This window comes from Xenopus laevis, chromosome 2L (genome assembly GCF_017654675.1).
Source record: "Xenopus laevis strain J_2021 chromosome 2L, Xenopus_laevis_v10.1, whole genome shotgun sequence".
Lineage (NCBI taxonomy): Eukaryota > Metazoa > Chordata > Amphibia > Anura > Pipidae > Xenopus > Xenopus laevis.
The window spans coordinates 183855809-183875070 of record NC_054373.1 but is presented as its reverse complement, the minus strand read 5'-3'; the positions used below and the strand labels follow the sequence as shown (position 1 = coordinate 183875070).

The window sequence follows — 19262 nt, the reverse complement described above, 5'->3', positions numbered from 1 at the left end:
GGGTGACTGTTACCCCAATGTTTCTATATATCTGTAACCTTGTTATGAGCTAAGGGGGCCCAGCCTGAAGGTCAGTTAGGGGGAGATTTGGGGTGAGTGCTTATTTGTACCCTGGGTACCCCTGGAACTATAGCAGGGTGACACCCCAATGTTTCTATATATTTGTAACCTTGTTATGAGCTAAGGGGGCCCAGTCTGAAGGTCAGTTAGGGGGAGATTTGGGGTGAGTGCTTATTTGTGCCCTGGGTACCCCTGGAACTATAGCAGGGTGACTGTTACCCCAATGTTTCTATATATCTGTAATCTTGTTATTCATAGAAGAAAGGGAGAAGACTGACGGCCGCTGCCTCAAATGTGACATTTTTGCTGCAGAAATTAAATCCTGTACCAACCAATGAGCAGTTAGCTTTCTGGCCTGCTGACTGAAAGAAACAAATCTTATTGGTTGCTAACATTATGTTCTAACAGAACCTTTGCCTATTCAGTACTATGGGGACAGGTGCAAGTGTTTTATTCCAAAGCTTGTGTTATATGTGATGCAATCAGTGCTACAATATAAATATAAATATTGAATGCGGCCGATGTATTTGCCTTTATGATACGGCGGTAGAACTGGTTTGTCTCCGGGTGGTCACGTGAGGAGTCATTCTATTCCACACACTGTATGTCTTTGTTCTGCGGGATCCCACCTGTGAACCTCCAGAAAAACCTGTTTCTCTATTTGTGCAATGAGATTCCCAGGTCTCCGCACGGCAGTGGAGAGAAAAGATTTCCTGGTCAGTTATTCATTAAACCTTCCTCGTGTGTCGTATTCCCAGGAGGAAGCGCCGTGTTATTGTGACTCGGGAGCTCAGGTGTATTATTTCCCCTCAAGTGGGACATCGGGCTCCGGAGAGGAACCAGGGAGTTTTTGTAGTTATTTGTAAAGCGTTAGATATTAAATTTATGTAATCTCCTCAAAATTTCCGTCTTTTAAATAATATTGTTAGTGTCAGGTTTTTGCAGCAAATATATCCATGGTGCATTCAGTTATATCACTAATCTCAGCTGCCATAAAGCAGGACAGGACTGTTGCTTACAATGGGGTCAGATAGGATCTGTGCAGCCAATGGGACAGAATGTTCTGTTATACAGATAGCTAGAATCTCAGCTGCCATAAAGCAGGACAGGACTGCTGCTTACAATGGGGATCAGATAGGATCTGTGCAGCCACTGGGACAGAATGTTCTGTTATACAGATAGCTAGAATCTCAGCTGCCATAAAGCAGGACAGGACTGCTGCTTACAATGGGGATCAGATAGGATCTGTGCAGCCACTGGGACAGAATGTTCTGTTATACAGATAGCTAGAATCTCAGCTGCCATAAAGCAGGACAGGACTGCTGCTTACAATGGGGATCAGAGAGGATCTGTGCAGCCACTGGGACAGAATGTTCTGTTATACAGATAGCTAGAATCTCAGCTGCCATAAAGCAGGACAGGACTGCTGCTTACAATGGGGATCAGATAGGATCTGTGCAGCCACTGGGACAGAATGTTCTGTTATACAGATAGCTAGAATCTCAGCTGCCATAAAGCAGGACAGGACTGCTGCTTACAATGGGGATCAGATAGTATCTGTGCAGCCACTGGGATAGAATGTTCTGTTATACAAATAGCTAGAATCTCAGCCAGTGTGCTCCAGATATTCCTGTCAATAACAGCAAGCCATAACTATAATTAGCATTTAGCCAAATAACACCTATGTGCGACACATACACGTTGAACTGGTGTACGTAGAAAAACAATGAGACTATGATTAATGTGGGTGGGGACCCGTCTGTGCTTTCAAAAAAACAACAAAACTACAAAACAGAAACATCAGAAAATGTCGCTCTCAATGACTTGCATTAACCCATTGTGTGACCCCCTCGCTTGGTAACTGGCCCACGTGAGTATTTTCCGTATTGTAAGGCTGCCCGGTGTGGGGAAGGAATGAGTTAATAAATGTTAGGTCTCGGTTACTAACAGTAGATGTGGTGCAGAATTGTGCCTATACAAGTGCCGAGCTGGAGTTGTGACTTTAAAGGGGTTGTTCACCTTTGTGTTAACTGTTAGTATGATGTAGAGAGGGATATTCTCTTATTTGCAATTGGTCTTCTTTTTTTATTATTTGTGGTTTTTGAGTTATTTAGCTTTTTATTCAGCCGCTCTCCAGTTTGTAATTTCAGCAGTCTGGTTGCTAAGGTCCAAATTCCCTTAGCAACCATGCACTGGTTTCAATAAGAGACTGGAATATGAATAGGAGAGGCCTGAATAGAAAGAGGAGTAATAAAAAGTAACAATAACAATACATTTGTAGCCTTACAGAGCATTTGTTTTTTAGATGGGGTCAGTGACCCCCCCCCCCATTTTAAAAGATGGAAAGAGTCAGAAGAAAAGGCAAATAATTAAAAAAACTATAAAAAAAAAAATAATGAAAACCAATTGAAAAGTTGCTTAGCATTAGTCATTCTATCAGTCCCCTTTTAATGAAACTTTCTGGATTTAGTTTAGTTGATCTTTTTTTATTGTGAGACCAATTGAACCAAATCCAGAGAGAGCAGATCAAGTCTGTTTGGGTACATTCAGTGTATACTATTATTATTATTATTAACATGTATTTATATAGCGCCAACATATTGCTTAGCTTTGTAAAGTAAATGTGATTATACAACAAAATCACATGAATTATATACATAGAACATATGGAGTTACATACATCACAATCAATACCGGTACAAAAGGAGAGGAAGGCCGTGTGCAGAAAGAGCTTACACTCTAAAGGGAAGGGAGTAATACACAAGTTGTGGGAGTAAGCAAGATCGAATTAAGTGGGTGAGAAATGTGGTATTGTATGTGGTGTTGCGTTTGGTAGTTAAGCAGAGTGAGGGGAGGCTTCTCGAAAGAAGTGCGTTTTAAGGCTAAGGCCACACTAGGCGATAGCGCCGCGATTTGACTCGCGGCGACTTTTCGCCGCGACTTTTAAGCCGCAATCGCTGGGGAAACTTTTGCGCTGGTGTCTATGGGGAATCCAGCGTAAAAACACACGCGGCGATCTTTTTTCTATTGTCGCTCGAAATCGCCTAGCGAGGCAATTTCGAGCGACAGTAGAGAAAAGATCGCCGCGTGTGTTTTTACGCTGGCGATTTTTCGCGATTCCCCATAGACGCCAGCGCAAAAGTTTCCCCAGCGATTGCGGCTTAAAAGTCGCCGCGAAAAGTCGCCGCGAGTCAAATCGCGGCACTATCGCCTAGTGTGGCCTTAGCCTAAGAGATTTCTTGAAAGCAGAAAGGTTGGGAGAAAGTGGGACAGACCGTGGGAGAGCGTTCCAGAGGAGGGGTGCAGCCCTTGCAAAGTCTTGAATGCGAGCATGTGAGGAGGTAATGAGAGAAGAGTTGAGTAGCAGGTCAGTAGAGGAGTGTAGTAAGCGGTTGGGTGAGTATATAGAGATGAGTTCAGAGATGTAGGGTGGGGCAGAGTTATGAAGTGCTTTGAATGTCAGGGTCATTAATTTGAATTTAATTCTGAAAGGTAACGGAAGCCAGTGCAGGGACTGACAGAATGGCGAGGCAGAGGAGGAGCGGTTGCTGAGGTGTATGAGCCTCGCAGCAGTGTTCATTATGGACTGGAGAGGTGACAGTCTCTGGAGGGGAAGGCCAATTAAAAGAGAGTTACAGTAGTCTAGACGTGATATGACGAGAGAGTGGATAAGAATTTTGGCAGCATCTTGGGTGATAAATGATGGTATTTTGGAGATGTTCCTTAGGTGGAAGTGACATGATTTAATAAGTGACTGGATATGAGGAGTGAATGACAGTGCAGAATGTAGGATAACCCCAAGGCACCGGGCCTGGGGAGAGGGGGTGATAGTGGAATTGTTAACTATGATGGATACTTCTGGGATGTTACTGGTGTTAGTTGGAGGAAAGAGAACCATTTCAGTTTTAGAGAGGTTTAATTTAATGTAGCGTTGCGACATCCAGGTAGAGATAGCGGACAGGCAGGAGGAGACGCGAGTTAGGAGTTCTGGGTTGAGATCAGGAGATGAGAGATAGATCTGAGTATCGTCAGCATAGAGGTGGTAGTGGAAACCATATGAGTTGATTAATTTGCCGAGGGAGGAAGTATAGAGGGAGAATAGTAATGGTTCTAGGACAGAGCCTTGAGGAACCCCAACAGAAAGATGTAGGGGAGAAGATGCTACTCCATTGTAGGAGACACTGAAGGAACGATTGGTGATAAAAGAAGAGAACCAGGACAGGGCTGTGTCACGAAGGCCATGCGACTGGAGGGACTGGAGGAGGAGAGGGTGATCTACAGTGTCAAATGCAGCTGAGAGATCAAGCAGTATTAGTAGTGAGAAGTGATTGTTGGCTTTAGCGATTAAAAGGTCATTAGTTAGTCGAGTCAGGGCAGTTTCAGTGGAGTGTTGTGGCTTAAAAGCAGATTGTAGGGGGTCCAGCAGGTTATTGTCAGAGAGGAATGAGTTTAGTCGGTTGTAGACTAGGCGCTCAAGTAGTTTAGAGATGAAAGGTAGCAGAGAGATAGGTCGGAGGTTGTCAAGATTGGAGGGATCAAGAGAGGGTTTTTTCAGAATGGGGGTGACAAGAGCATGTTTTAGTTGAGAAGGAAACAGTCAAGTTGAGAGCGAAAGATTAAATAAGTGAGTTAAGGCTTTGATTAGACAAGGATTGGTATTGCGGAGAAGTTTTGAGGGAATGGGATCAAGCGGGCAGGTGGTAAGGTGAGAAGAGGCCAAAAGCTTTGAGATTCCTCATCAGTGACAGGGGTGAAGGAGCACAGGAGAGACTGGGGAGTGTGGAGGGAGGGTGGTGGAAGTCTAGGGGGGTTGAGTAGTGTAATGTCCCTTCTGATAGTGTCAATTTTGTTTTTGAAGTGCTCAGCAATATCTTGAGCAGAGACAGATGTGCATGGAGGGAGTGAAGAAGGGGAAAGGAGAGTGTTAAAGGTGGAGAAAAGTTGTGCCAGTTTTTAGAAAGTATGAGTGAAGTAAAGTAAGTTTGTTTGGCTTGGAAGAGGCTGGTGTTATAGGAGCGCAGGGCAGATTTGTAGCTCCAAAAGTCTGATTCTGAACGGGATTTGCGCCAGCGACGCTCAAGTGCACGTGAATGTCTTTGGAGCGCTTTTGTATGAGCAGTATGCCAAGGTTGAAGTGGTTTGGGTCTAGAACGTTTAGTTTTTATAAGAGCAGCTCATTTAGGGCAGTGGTGAGAGGACTATAGTAGACAGAGGTAGTCACATTAGGACATGAGATGGCTGAGATATTAGAGTGAAGAGAGTCAAAGGAAGAAGAGAGATGAGACTACAGCTTGCAAGTCACGGTAAGTACGTGTTTGGGGAATAGCAGGGGGTGAGGACACGAAATGTGACCATATTGTGATCAGAGAGGGGAAATGGTGAGTTAGTAAAATTGGTGGTTGAACAGAGTCTGGTAAATATGAGATCCAGAGCATTACCATTGGAGTGAGAGGGTGGAAGTTAGTGAACAAAGTTTAGAGACAGAAGAGTTGTTAATGTTGTTAACGGGTATATTAAAGTCACCTAATATGATGGATGGGTTGTTAGATGAAAGAAAGTAAGGAAGCCAAGCAGCAAAGTTGTCCAGAAATTGTGCAGTTGGTCCTGGTGGTGGATATATAAGAGCAATGCAGAGTGAAACAGGAGAAAAGAGCCTAATGCAGTGAGACTCAAATGAGGAGAATGATAGAGAGGGAACAGGTGGAAGAACTTTAAAGTACAGCGGGGAGAGAGAAGCAAACCCACCCCACCTCCAGGTCTGTTACCAGGTCTGGGAGTATGAGTAAATGTGGCCATAGACTCAAAGATCCACTCGTTTGGCGACATCGCCAAACGAGCGGATCTTTCCCCGATATGCCACTAAACAGCATGGCTATATCGGGGGTAATTCAAACGATCGAATTACGATGCGCCAAGGGTCGGTCGGTTAAAAATCCAACCTTCCCGATCTATATCGTGGCCAGATATCGATCGGGAAGACCCGTCGGAAGCCCCCATACACGGGCAGATAAGCTTTTCTGCCCGTGTATGGCCACCTTAAGGTGTAGCCCCCGTAGGACAGGGCAGCAGGTGAGGCAGTGTCAGTAGGAGAGAGACAGGTTTCAGTAAGTGGGAGTAGGTTAAAGGAATTGGCAATGAAATGGTCGTGTATAGCGGTGAGTTTGTTGCAGACAGATCTGACATTCCAGAGAGCACAGGAAAGATTAACTGGGTTTTTGGGTATAGGAGTAAGAGTTCTGTACTGTTTAAATTTGCTCCGGAGAGAAGGAGCTTGTGGCTGTGATATAACTGGGATGGGGTAAGGGCCAGGGTTTGGGGAAATGTCCCCAGCTGTCGGTAATAGAAAGGAAAGAAAGACTAAGTGAGAGCGGGATTTGTAAATTCTTAGTTTGTATGAAAAAGAGGAGTTTTGTGGAATAGTTAAACAGAGTAGAGAGGCTGAGATTTGTATAGAACTGGGATTTGCTGGAGGAGGTCGTGAAAAATGTTTTATGAAGCATGAGAGTGAAAGGAGGAGAAATACAGGATAAAATATGTTTGGAGTAAGAGGTTACAAACTGGCAGGTACAAACAAATCTGTGCTCCCAGCTGGTTCAAAGTTGATAGAAGATAATCCAGTTCCTTTTGCCTTGTCAATGCCTTGTCCAGCTGCCTTGTATAACTGTCATTTCTAAGCTCTTCTGACCCCTTACTATGTTTTAAGGCCACTAAACACCTTAGACCTTGGTATTGCTAAACTGCATCTCCCAGCATTCAGCTCCAGGCTTATAATAATCACTACTGAGTAATGAATAAAATGTAATCCTTCCCTTTGTTCAACCTGGAAAGCACCTGATGCTGATACCCTCTATCTCCGGATCTGCCTCTACTACTATTTCACGAGTCATTCTCTGTGATCCTTCCCGACTTCTCTTACCAAAAAATTCCCCTGCTGGTGTTCCCTTTCCTTTAATGACACTTTGTGCCGCTAATTAACTGAGCCATTAATGAGTCTTATTTCAGACGGCTGCTTTGTTCTCCTAGGGCAGGTGACTTCCCCATAAACTGCCTTTCTCTTTGGGATTTTATTTCTCTTCAACAAACTCCGAGGCCGTTTGGAAAACAGGAAACATTGGGGGACGTCGAGCAGAAAGAAAACATCCCCGGCTCCTTTTGTTAGAAGGTTGGAGGAAACGAATGTTCTCTCTTTGGCCGGCAAAACATTCTCCTGATATATTACTGTCTGGGGGGGTATACGAATAATATCAGTGTGCCCCTCACCACACCCATTCTTCCCATTTTACCAAAGGCTTTATTAAAGGGGCTGTTCCCCTTTAAATTAACTGTTAGTATGATGTAGAGAGGGATATTCTGCGACAATTTGCAATTGGTTTTCATTTTTTATTATTTGTGGTTTTTGACTTATTTAGCTTTTTATTCAGCAGCTCTCCAGTTTGTAATTTCAGCCATCTGGTTGCTAGGGTCCCAATTATCCTAGCAACCACTGATGTGAATAAGAGGCTGGAATATGAAAAGGAGAGGCCTGAATAGAAAGATGAGTAATAACAGAGACTAACGGAGTGTTTGTTTTTTAGATGGGGTCAGTGACTCCCATTTGAAAACTGGAACGAGTCAGAAGAAGAAGGCAAATCATTTAAAAAAAACTATAAAAAAAATAAATACATAATGAAGACTAGTGATGGGCGAATCTGTCTCATTTCGCTTTGCTGAAAAATTCACGAAACTCTGAAAAAATATCCAACCGCAAAAAATTTGCGAAACGCAGTGAATGGGCGTCAAAATAATTTTGACCCGCAACAATTTTTACACGAGTGACAACTTTTACATGTGCGACATTTTTGTCCAAACTCATTAAAGACAGTTTTTACACAAGCGACTTAAATTCGCCAGGAATCCATGCATGGAGAATAAATTTGCCCATCACTAATGAAGACCAGTTGGAAAGCTGCTTAGAATTAGTCATTCTATAACAAACTAAAAGTTAACTTGAAGGTGAACCTCCCCTTTAATACCCATGTATCTGCAGTTTAGTTGTCTGGATTCTGGAGCTTTTTCCTGAACAGTCGGATCAGTTTAAAGGACAAGGAAAGTTATATTAAAGAAGTGGCTAGAAATGTTGTACATGATGTTTTGTGCTTCTGTACCAGCCCAAGGCAACCACAGCCCTTTAGCAGTAAAGATCTGTGTCTCCAAAGATGCCCCAGTAGCTCCCCATCTTCTTTTCTGCTGATTCACTGCACATGCTCTGTGCTGCTGTCACTCACTGAGCTTAGGGAGCCACTCACAATATACAGTACAAATAGAATAGAAATGTCACAATATAAGGCTGATTAGTAATTAATACACATAATTACTACATGGCAGCACAGAAACCAGTGCAATTAGCATCAGAATTGAATAATCAGCAAACCTGTAGCATAAACTTATATTACAGCCAGGGAAGCTCATTTTCTGCTGGATAATTAGTGACGAGCCCTAAGCTTAGCTTCTCAACAGCCAATCAGAGCCCACTGAGCATGTGAGTGTCACAGACACTTTCCAAGATGGTGACCCCCTGTGACAAGTTTGAAGTCCTGGATCATTGCTGCTATTGACAAGCTGAAACCTTAGGCTGGTGCAATAAATTCAGTATATAAAATAAGGCATTTTTAGCCATATTCATTTTTAGGGTTTAGTTCTCCTTTAAGGAAGATCCCCAACACTGGTGGTGTCTGTCTGATACATAACAGTTTAATTTGTTCTGCTGGTAACCAATAAAGCTGTTAGGAAGGGCTTCACTGGCTGAACTTACTTGGCAGAAACAGATTGGAAGAGGGTTAAGTAGAGCATATTGACAAGGAAGGAACATAAGTAGAAGAATAGAAATTCCTCCAAATTGTAGAAATACATAAGATCAAGGATCAACATTGCAGTAGCTGGAAACATGGACCAGAAAGAATCCAAATCCTTTGACTTTAGAGGTGAGAGGAAATTAAACTCATACTATATGTAGTACAGAATTTCTTAACCTTTGTCCATAAAGTCGTAGTGTCCAGTAAGTGTCTTCCGAAAAATAAGCAAAGGTTAAATAATTATGGTATGGTATTGTAGTCTGGCACTAGATGGTCCTTCAATGCGTGAGATGAGATGAACGAGGAGAAGGAACACAGCAATCTAAGAACATCCAAGTCATAGAGGAGAAGGTAACAGACAATGTCTAGGACAGTGGTTCTGAACTGGCGGTGTTGTCTTCCTGGGTGATCTGGTGCAATGGCAGGAGGTGCTCAGTCTGAAGGCCAGATAGGTTGAAATTTGGAAAAATATCAGTTTGCTCTCCTATATACACCTAAAGGTCCAGCTTGAAGGTCAACTAGGGTAATAATTACAGTGGAACTGTTTTTGGGACAATGGTTCCAACCCTTCTATCTTGTGTTTTCCTGTGAACTTGTTATAAGCTAAGGAGATCCCAGACCAAAGATTGGACTTCCAAGGAGGAGGCTTCAGTTGAAAAGTGGCCTACGGTGATCAAGAATCTCTGAGGCAAGAAGAGTGTCGGACTGGGATGCCAGGGGCCCACCAGAAAACCTTAGGCTGAGGGCCCCTTTCCAAACTATTATTCCTCCTCTCCTCACTCAACCTCTTTATTCTCCTAGTCTCTTTTCTCTACATACTATACTCTATTCTTCCTTTATTAAACCTCTTTGTTCTCATAAAGAAATAGGCAATGACCATGAAATAGGCCAAATGGTTATAAGCAAGAGGCCCACTGAACCCTGGGCCCACCGGGAGTTTTCCTGGTATCCCGGTGGGCCAGTCCAACACTGGGCAAGACCAACGTTTACTTAATATAAACATAGGAGCCTCCACTGTCCAAACGGGACAGGTTTCAAAGGAATCAGTACTCTATAGTCCCCATGGAACTATTGGGAAACAAAGGAAGAATGAGAAGATTGGGAAGATGACCACATATAATAGAGAATGTTTGTCCATAACTAAAAGTCTTTCTAGAAAAAATCAGTATCATTGAGTCCCTGCCCCCACAGCTGCTACAAGCTCCAATTCCCAGAACCCTCAGCTAACCAAGGGTGCTAGGGATTGTAGTTCCCAGCAGTTGGTTGGCTTCCCATTTGATATCTCTGCCTGACGGGAAACCAGTTTACGAGCTGTACAGGAAAATGGTACAACCCCATGACCTAGCGGCTTCCTGTGGGAGAGCGGAATGGGAAGCCAGACAACTGTCTGGGATGGCCGTATGCCTATTCAGCATTAGGACCTTTGGGATGGGTCATTGGGATCCGGGAATGTATGGAATGTATTGCTGTTGGAATGGGAAACATATACATTGCTTTTAAGTTCTAACTCGCTTTCCATAAACATAAAAGTCTCAGAGGGAGCAGGCGGGTTATTAATATCCCTAATTAGAAAAACAAAAGCATCTATTAATAGTGAGTTGAGAAATTTGTCCGGTTTAAGGAGTGTGGTTTTTATTGTTTCCTCTGCAGAGCCATGCTACTTTACCTTCTGCTTGTCCTGGGATTGGTGGAAGAAGGGATCTGCATGCACCGGCCCCAGAATACTCCCTCTTGTTTAACGGTAAGTAATTATTGGAATCTAAATGAAGAACTAGTAAACCTGTAGTAGAATCACCAACTGGTTCTACTGTAAAGTAACATCAGTGATGTGTTAAAGGGAACCTATCACCTAAACATTGTTTGTCCCACCAGAGGTGCCATCCACTTCCCCCCATGGAAGGCATCTTCAGGATATTCAGGTCCAGCCCACCGCTTGAGTTACAGACTCCCTTTCTTTCCCTCTGTGAGTTGCCATTAGAGTATTTTAGTCCCATCCACTGCGTGAATTAAATGCCTTTATACTTGTCTTCGCCCCTTAGGTCTAGGTGGGCTCAGAATCCATTAGTCCCCAATGCATTAGAACTTGCTAGAATGTGAGTCGCCAGGCCCCTTCATAGACATAGTATTTTACTGTAGTTTTTGGCCGCACCCTGTTATACAGTATGAACTATACCCATATGTCTATTGCCTTCTACCGACTTAAAGAAGTCATTGTTATACATATTTTTCCAAACAATTCCCTTTTTTGATTTATTATGCCTGGCATGGGATCTACTATTGGGAATACTGGGATCTAGGGTTTTGTAGCTATTGTTTTTTCAAGTTTAAGACCCCCCATCCTTTAAGAATTAAAAGTTGGTATAGATCCAGGGCCACCATCAGTAATCATGGGGCTCCATACTACTAAGCTAGTACGGCCCCTCTCATACACAGCCACATCCCTAATCTGTACCCCCAATGGTTCACCTTGAATGCAGTGCCACCTTAAGTAATCATGGGGTCCCATCAGTGGCGTACTTAGATATAATTGGACCCCAAAGCAAATTATTTTTCAGTCATCCAAAATGTCTAGAAGTTGACCTGTTTTACCAATATTTATTGAAATTGTATATGAATTAGGGCCTTATGGGTCCCTATACCTCCAGCAGCTGCTGGGTCTGCTTCCTCTCTAGTTACACCCCTGAGTCCCATGCTACTCAATCACACACCCCCAACCACACCCCAAGTATGCCACCTCCCCACCCAAAATTCACCAAACCCAGCCCACTTTCTCCACAAGTCCTGCCCCTTTCACTACCCATGAATCGCACATTTCAGCCTAGGAGCCCCTGAATTCAGTGCCCACTGTACCCCGCAATGGCTGCAATGTATAGATCAAGGTAAGGCAAGTTGCTGGTCTCAACGTGTAATTCCAAAAGATATATTACTGTAGATTGCAAGGAGCCTGTGTCACACAGTAATCAGAATCATGTATATAGTAGGAATAAACAACATCAAGGCAGTATTTTCAAACTGCAAGTGTTTCATTTATTAGCAGTGTCAACTCTACATGTTTCGGGTACAAACCTTTCATAAGTGTATACATTTCCATATACACTCGACAAAGGATTGTACCCGAAACATGTAGAGTTGACACTGCTAATAAATGAAACACTTGCAGTTTGAAAATACTGCCTTGATGCTGTTTATTCCTACTATATACATGATTCTGCCCTGTATAGATCCATAGATGTTTATGTAGAGCCCATATCTTGGCTCTCACATCATTCTCTGACCCAGCTGAGCTTACATTTTAAAACCGCACACAGAAAGAAGGAGAACACAAAAACTCTCTACAGGTTGAGTCCAGGCTGGAACTGAACTCAGGGCCATTGTGGCATCAATTATTTTAATGTTGAAACAGAAAGAATTGAATTAATTCAGTTTTTTTTGCTTAAATGCCGTCATGATTTCTCATCATAAGAATCCCAGATCAGCACTAGACTCCCCACCCATGAACCCTGACATTGCCCTTTCTCCAGGAAGTCTTTTAACAACTGTTATTTTTGGAAAATAATGTTGTTTTCTTCTATGAAGATGTTTCCCATTCCATAGCCACTGCTGTTTCCCTCTCCGCATCTGTTGATAGATTATGAACCCGGCATAACATCAGTGTAAGGGGCATAACGTGAAGTAATATTTCATAACTTTGTCTCTAAAATGTTTCAGTTTGCACAATGATGTTATTTGACCTAAATCAGTGATAATAATATATATATATTATATAATAATAATAATATATAATATATATATATATATATATATATGTGTGTAAATAAGCCACAATACAGAATAACCTCTAAAGGGAAACTAAACAGTATATATATATATATATATATATATATATATATATATATATATATATATATATATATATATATATATTTATATATATATATTTATATATATAATCTGTCCAGGGAGCTTTTTATTCAGGTATTAAATGCAGAACAAATGTCTAAGTAAAAGTCTCATTAAAAAAGATGACAAGCATGTTCCCCAGCTGTAACCACATGTGCTCTTGTGCAGTTAAAAATAACATCATAAAACTGGGGCCAATAAACAACCCGGAAAGTCGTTATTCTCTCTGTATCAATCATTTTAGCCTGTTTATAGTCTGCGGGAAAAAATAAATATTCTGGAAGAATTATGGGCTCTATATACAGTATATATACTCTCGCCCCCACAATGCAGCAGCCAAAGGTTTTTTTTACATTCATTAAGGTTACTGTGGTTCATTCAGGTCTTACCGGGGAGTCTGGGATCTTGAATTCACTCCCTTTGGTGCTGCTTGAACAGTTACAAGGTTACAGATAAATAAAAACATTGGGGTAACAGTCACCCTGCTATAGTTCCAGGGGTACCCAGGACACAAATAATCACTCACCCCAAATCTCCCCCTAACTGATGTTCAGACTGGGCCCCCTTAGCTCATAACAAGGTTACAGATATATAGAAAAATTGGGGTAACAGTCACCCTGCTATAGTTCCAGGGGTACCCAGGACACAAATAAACACTCACCCCAAATCTCCCCCTAACTGGCCTTCAGGCTGGGCCCCTTTAGCTCATAGCAAGGTTACAGATATATAGAAACATTGGGGTGTCACCCTGCTATAGTTCCAGGGGTACCCAGGGTACAAATAAGCACTTACCCCAAATCTCCCCCTAACTGACCTTCAGACTGGGCCCCCTTAGCTCATAACAAGGTTACAGATATATAGAAACATTGGGGTGTCACCCTGCTATAGTTCCAGGGGTACCCAGAGTACAAATAAGCACTCACCCCAAATCTCCCCCTAACTGACCTTCAGACTGGGCCCCCTTAGCTCATAACAAGGTTACAGATATATGGAAACATTGGGGTGTCACCCTGCTATAGTTCCAGGGGTACCCAGGGTACAAATAAGCACTCACCCCAAATCTCCCCCTAACTGACCTTCAGACTGGGTCCCCTTAGCTCATAACAAGGTTACAGATATATAGAAACATTGGGGTAACAGTCCCCTGCTATAGTTCCAGGGGTACCCAGGGTACAAATAAACACTCACCCCAAATCTCCCCCTAACTGACCTTCAGACTGGGCCTCCTTAGCTCATAACAAGGTTACAGATATATGGAAACATTGGGGTGTCACCCTGCTATAGTTCCAGGGGTACCCAGGGTACAAATAAACACTCACCCCAAATCTCCCCCTAACTGACCTTCAGACTGGGCCCCCTTAGCTCATAACAAGGTTACAGATATATAGAAACATTGGGGTAACAGTCACCCTGCTATAGTTCCAGGGGTACCCAGGGTACAAATAAGCACTATTTCTGTGATACCTGGTGGCCTCCTATTATAGGGTAACAGTAACCGACATCACTTTTAGTCTGAGGAATTCAGGGTTTCTTTGTGTAGCTGCCACATTTATATTTCATTACAATTCAGTCTGTAAAGCATTATGAGAAACTTGAAAATAATTCTTGGAGGGAGAAAAAGACTTATGAATGCCTCCCTTTGAAGAAAGAAGAATATTAAAAACAGCTTCTTTTCAGTTTATCCTAAATCACTGTCGTCAAACTCACGGTCTTCCAACTACTGTGAAATACAACTCCAGCATTTCTTTGCAGCTACAAAGTGAACCAAAATACCAAGTGTTGGTTCTTCTCCCCCTGTGAATTGTATCACCTGCCCCCAAGGTTCATCTCTCACTCACTTTATTCTCTTATTCCTGGATATATTTCTCTTCTTCCTCTACCTAACTTATGTAAATACATTCTTGAAAAAAATGAGGAACTTTTATGGCACGAGTCCTTAAATAATTCAAATTAAATTAAAAAATGAAGGCATATTGCCCACATTTTTTGTACTTTGCACCCTACCTTCCACTTTGGGGAGTTCCTATGTGTTCTCCTTAGCTGTCTTCTCCTCAAACTGTCTTCTCCCTGGATATGTCCCCACTGCCAACTTCTCTATCTCCTCTTTGCACCAGTTGACATTCCTCACCTTGAATCTCTCTTTTCCTCAAACTGTTTCTCCCTGGATATATCCCCACTTCCAACTTCCTTCCTTCCCTAAACAAACCCCTTCAGTAATCCTGCCTTGTGTTTTCTCCACTTTCCTCTGTTCCCATTTTCATTCCTTTACTCGAATCTCTCTTTTCCTCAAACCCTTTCTGTCTGGATATGTCCCCACTCCCAACTTCTCTATCCCTTCCTTCCCTAAACAAACCCCTTCAGTAATCATGCCCTGTATTCCTCATCTTGAATCTCTCTTTTCCTCAAACTCTTTCTGCCTGGATATGTCCCCAACTTTCAACTTCTCTATCCCTTCCTTCCCTAAACAAAGCCCTTAAGTAATTATGGCTTGTATTCTCACCTTCAAATTTTCATCAAACTTTTTCTCTCTGGATATGTCCCCACTGACAACTTCTCTATTCCTCCCTTCCCTAAACAAACCCCTTCAGTAATCATGCCTAGTATTCTCTCTACTTTCCCTTTGTGCCCATTGTTGTTCATCACCTTGAATCTCTCTTCTCCTATCACTTAATACCTCCATTTAAGTGTTTCTAAATATTATAACATCCTTTGGTAAAGATGCAGTTTGTTTCTTCAGAACACCCTTTTAACCTTAATAACCCTAACATAATAATTCTGTCCCCAATATTAATTCCTTTATGTTTTGGTCTACAGGTTAAGATGAATGCATATTGCTATAACAAATCTCTTCAGCAAGTCCCCCTGGACCTACCCCCTGACATCCAAACACTAGACCTGTCCAACAACGAAATTGAGAATATCACAGAGGATCCTCTAATGATCTATTCGTTTCTGGAGAACCTTGACCTGAGCTCTAACCAACTGAGCTTCATTCAGCCGCACTCTTTCAAGGAAATGCACAAATTAAAGGAAATCAATTTATCGGGTAACAACTTGGACAGTTTTGTCCATTATGGAGTATCAGGAATCGGGCTGTTGCCTTATGTTCAAACATTAGACCTATCCCGAAATAGTTTGTACAATGACATGACTGGGTATTTCATACAGGAAGCTCCACAACTTCGGTATATCTCATTGTACGAGAATAGCATTACAACAATTTCCTCGGATATGTTTCAGGGGTCTCCATTGCTAGTAGAAGTGAATTTACATAATAACATTATCATGGACATAGAGGAAGGGGCTTTCGAACACCTGAAGCACCTCTCCATGATCAATCTCTCCATGAACTCAATCACTTGCATCTCAGATTTTAACCTTCATCAACTGAAAGTTCTAGATCTTAGAAAAAACAGCATTAAAACTTTCCACACGCCCGAATCTGATGAAGAGTATCTTCTGGAGAACTTGGACCTCAGCCACAATAAACTATCAAGTTTCCCTCAGCTGCCAAGGATTAACAACTTGATCATTATAGATCTGTCCAAAAATTATATACATTTGGGCACTGAACTCTCTGGTGAAGACCCAGATTGGATGAATTATTCCTTTCAACTTGAATTTGGAGAACAAAACCCTCAAAACATCAGCACAGTTCATCTGCCGAAGCTCACCCATTTAGACTTGAGCTACAATAACATCAAATCCATTCCAGATGATTTTTTTTTGACTATGCCAGCCCTCACATTCTTAAACTTAAGCAAAAATTGCATTCAGGTTTTATCTTTGGGTCACTTTAGTGGGTTGAACTCATTGGTCACCCTTGACCTTAGCGCCAATTCTATCCAGAATCTGTCCCTGAGTACAAACTCATTGCTCAGTTTACAAGAACTTTACTTACATCACAATCAAATACACCTGCTAGAACCCAGAATCTTTCAAAGACTGGAGAGCATTGTAATGCTCCATCTCCAAGGGAACCGTGTTGCTCCATGCATGGCAGATTTGGGCGAAGCAAAACGGAGAACTCATGTGGAGGAATACAGGTGCGTGGAATTTTTTAACATTCCTACCCTCCAACATTTAAACCTCAGAGAGAACATGATACAAAGGGTACCACACTCTGCCTTTTGGGGGACTTCTTTGAAGGTGCTCGATCTGTCAATGAACTTGGGTGTTAAAATGAAGCCAAATGCCTTGTCCGGCTTAGAAGAGACTCTTGAAGTGTTATCTATGGAAGGAAATGGTCTTCCATCATTGAACGTAGACTTTCCTTTTTTTACTCATCTGAAGTATTTAAACCTGTCGGGAAATCAGTTATCGGTGTTGCCCGAGTGGAACGGCAATTGCCACCTCGAGACCCTCGATCTGAGCCACAACAGCTTTACTGACCTGGAAGTCAGCAATATCCAAGTATTAGAGAACACCCTAAAAACTCTTTCGTTATACGGAAACCCTCTCAGTTGTTGTGCGAACACATGGATTTCTCATATGATTCAGAGGACCACGGTGACGTTTACGGCCCTCAATGCCACCACGTGCAACGTCTCCAAGCTTTATGAAGGGGAGATACTGGTTGAACAGATGAATCCGGATATCTGTGAGAAGGACTGGAAGAAAGTGAACGTTATTGTGACTTTGGTGCTAGTGCTGTTGGTTGTCGCCATTGGAATTAGTTTTTTCTTCTGTTTTTGCCGAAATCGTTTGAATAGGAAATATAAAGCATAGTGGTGGTTGCAGGATTAGGCACCGGTGGGTCATGTTTATCTTGAGACAACTTAATATTTATCAATAAATATCAAATATAGGGCCAGATTCAATTCAATGAGTAAATGTATCTCCACATTTATCTTATGGTTCGTGAAAACTCATGGACAAGATATAATTAGAGGAGAAAAACTCCAAAAATCAGTTCCAGTTTTTACATGACAAATGGTAAAGGTTTTTCTCAATAATTGAGTCTGTACCCTAATACCAATTCCTAAGGAGGGTTTCCACCCGTCAAGGGAGGTGTCACAAGAGGACATTAGAGGGTTGTCTGTTATCATAAAACCACACATAGTTGTAATGGGATTGTATTGTTATTTATTACCCTATGTTTTAACCCAAACTTTTCCTTATTTATCTTAATTTCTCTCCACAAAGAAGCCACTTATTCAACCCTCTCTTGGTAGGGAATCCCATAACCTGACTGTCCTTACAGTAAAGAACCCCTTCCTATGCTGATGGTTAAATCTCCTTTCCTCCCCACCAATGAATCTCTCATTCCCCCTCTCTTGGTAGGGAATCCCACAACCTGACTGCCCTTACAGTAAAGAACCCCTTCCTATGCTGATGGTGAAATCTCCTTTCCTCCCCACCAATGATTCACTCATTCCCCCTCTCTTGGTAGGGAATCCCATAATCTGACTGCCCTTACAGTAAAGAACCCCTTCCTATACTGATGGTGAAATCTCCTTTCCTCCCCACCAATGATTCACTCATTCCCCTCTCTTGGTAGGGAATCCCATAACCTAACTGCCCTTACAGTAAAGAACCCCATCCTATGCTGATGGTGAAATCTCCTTTCCTCCCCACCAATGAATCACTCATTCCCCCCTCTCTTGTAGGGAATCCCATAACCTGACTGTCCTTAAAGTAAAGAACCCCTTCCTATACTGATGGTGAGATCTCCTTTCCTCCCCACCAACAACTCACTCATTCCCCCTGTCTTGGTAGGGAATCCCATAACCTGACTGTCCTTACAGTAAAGCAACTTTCCTATACTGATTCCTTTCCCTTTAGTTCATGTCCTCTACCTGTGGAACAAAAGTTCATTAGACAAATTCTAACACTGACTTTGTATGTGTTTGTGCATGATAATTATATCCACTTGAGGGTGATTTAGGGAGAATAACCCCAGTTTTTAAACCCTGTACTGATCCAATTTATTCTTGGAGTCTAAGGCTATATGGGCAGTTGGAGGAAGGTAATTTTTTTACTTAAAAAAGAATGATATGGGATACAAGTATGGTTATAAATAAAAGAATTGTATCATTATATGAAATAATTGCTCCAGTTGTGTCTGGATTATCATGGCCCATATGGAGCAGTTTTGGGACTTCAGCAAAATAATTTCCCGTCTCTGCCTGTACCTTTATAAAAAAAACAGCGACAGCAAATCAAAGTGGGGTTGGGCAGGCAGAACCAATCAGGTACATTTGATTCACGCTGCAAATTTCATGACAAATCAGATTGTATGTGCAATGCTGTCAGAGAAGTGATTTTATGAAACTTATTCTGTGAATATAATGAAATTAAGTGTTATTCTGTGCAGGACTTCTTCTTCATTGTTTAAATGTTTTTTTAAGCACAAAATCCTGTATTATTATCACTTTTACCTACATTAAGTACTGGTTAGTTTAGAAAAGGCATCGGCCAATAACAGGGGAAAGATATAAACAAATCAGGGAAATGAGCGTAATGCAGGGA

At 42.0% G+C, this 19262-nt stretch overlaps 1 protein-coding gene across 3 annotated transcripts in view; it reads left to right on the top strand.

Moving 5' to 3' along the window:
• lrrc32.1.L (leucine rich repeat containing 32, gene 1 L homeolog) overlaps window positions 1-18029 on the top strand; it is a 36879-nt gene extending 18850 nt beyond the window's left edge. For 2 of the 3 annotated variants that reach the window (XM_041582810.1, XM_018245627.2), the window contains exons 2-3: window positions 10542-10632; window positions 15606-18029. In XM_041582810.1, the coding sequence (XP_041438744.1) occupies window positions 10546-10632; window positions 15606-17519 (2001 nt within the window). In that variant the 5' untranslated portion in view covers window positions 10542-10545 and the 3' untranslated portion in view covers window positions 17520-18029. Of the gene's footprint in view, window positions 1-5332; window positions 5364-10541; window positions 10633-15605 lie in introns of those variants that run through there. The other variant, XM_041582811.1, reaches the window with a different exon arrangement.
• Window positions 18030-19262: the final 1233 nt, after the last annotated feature.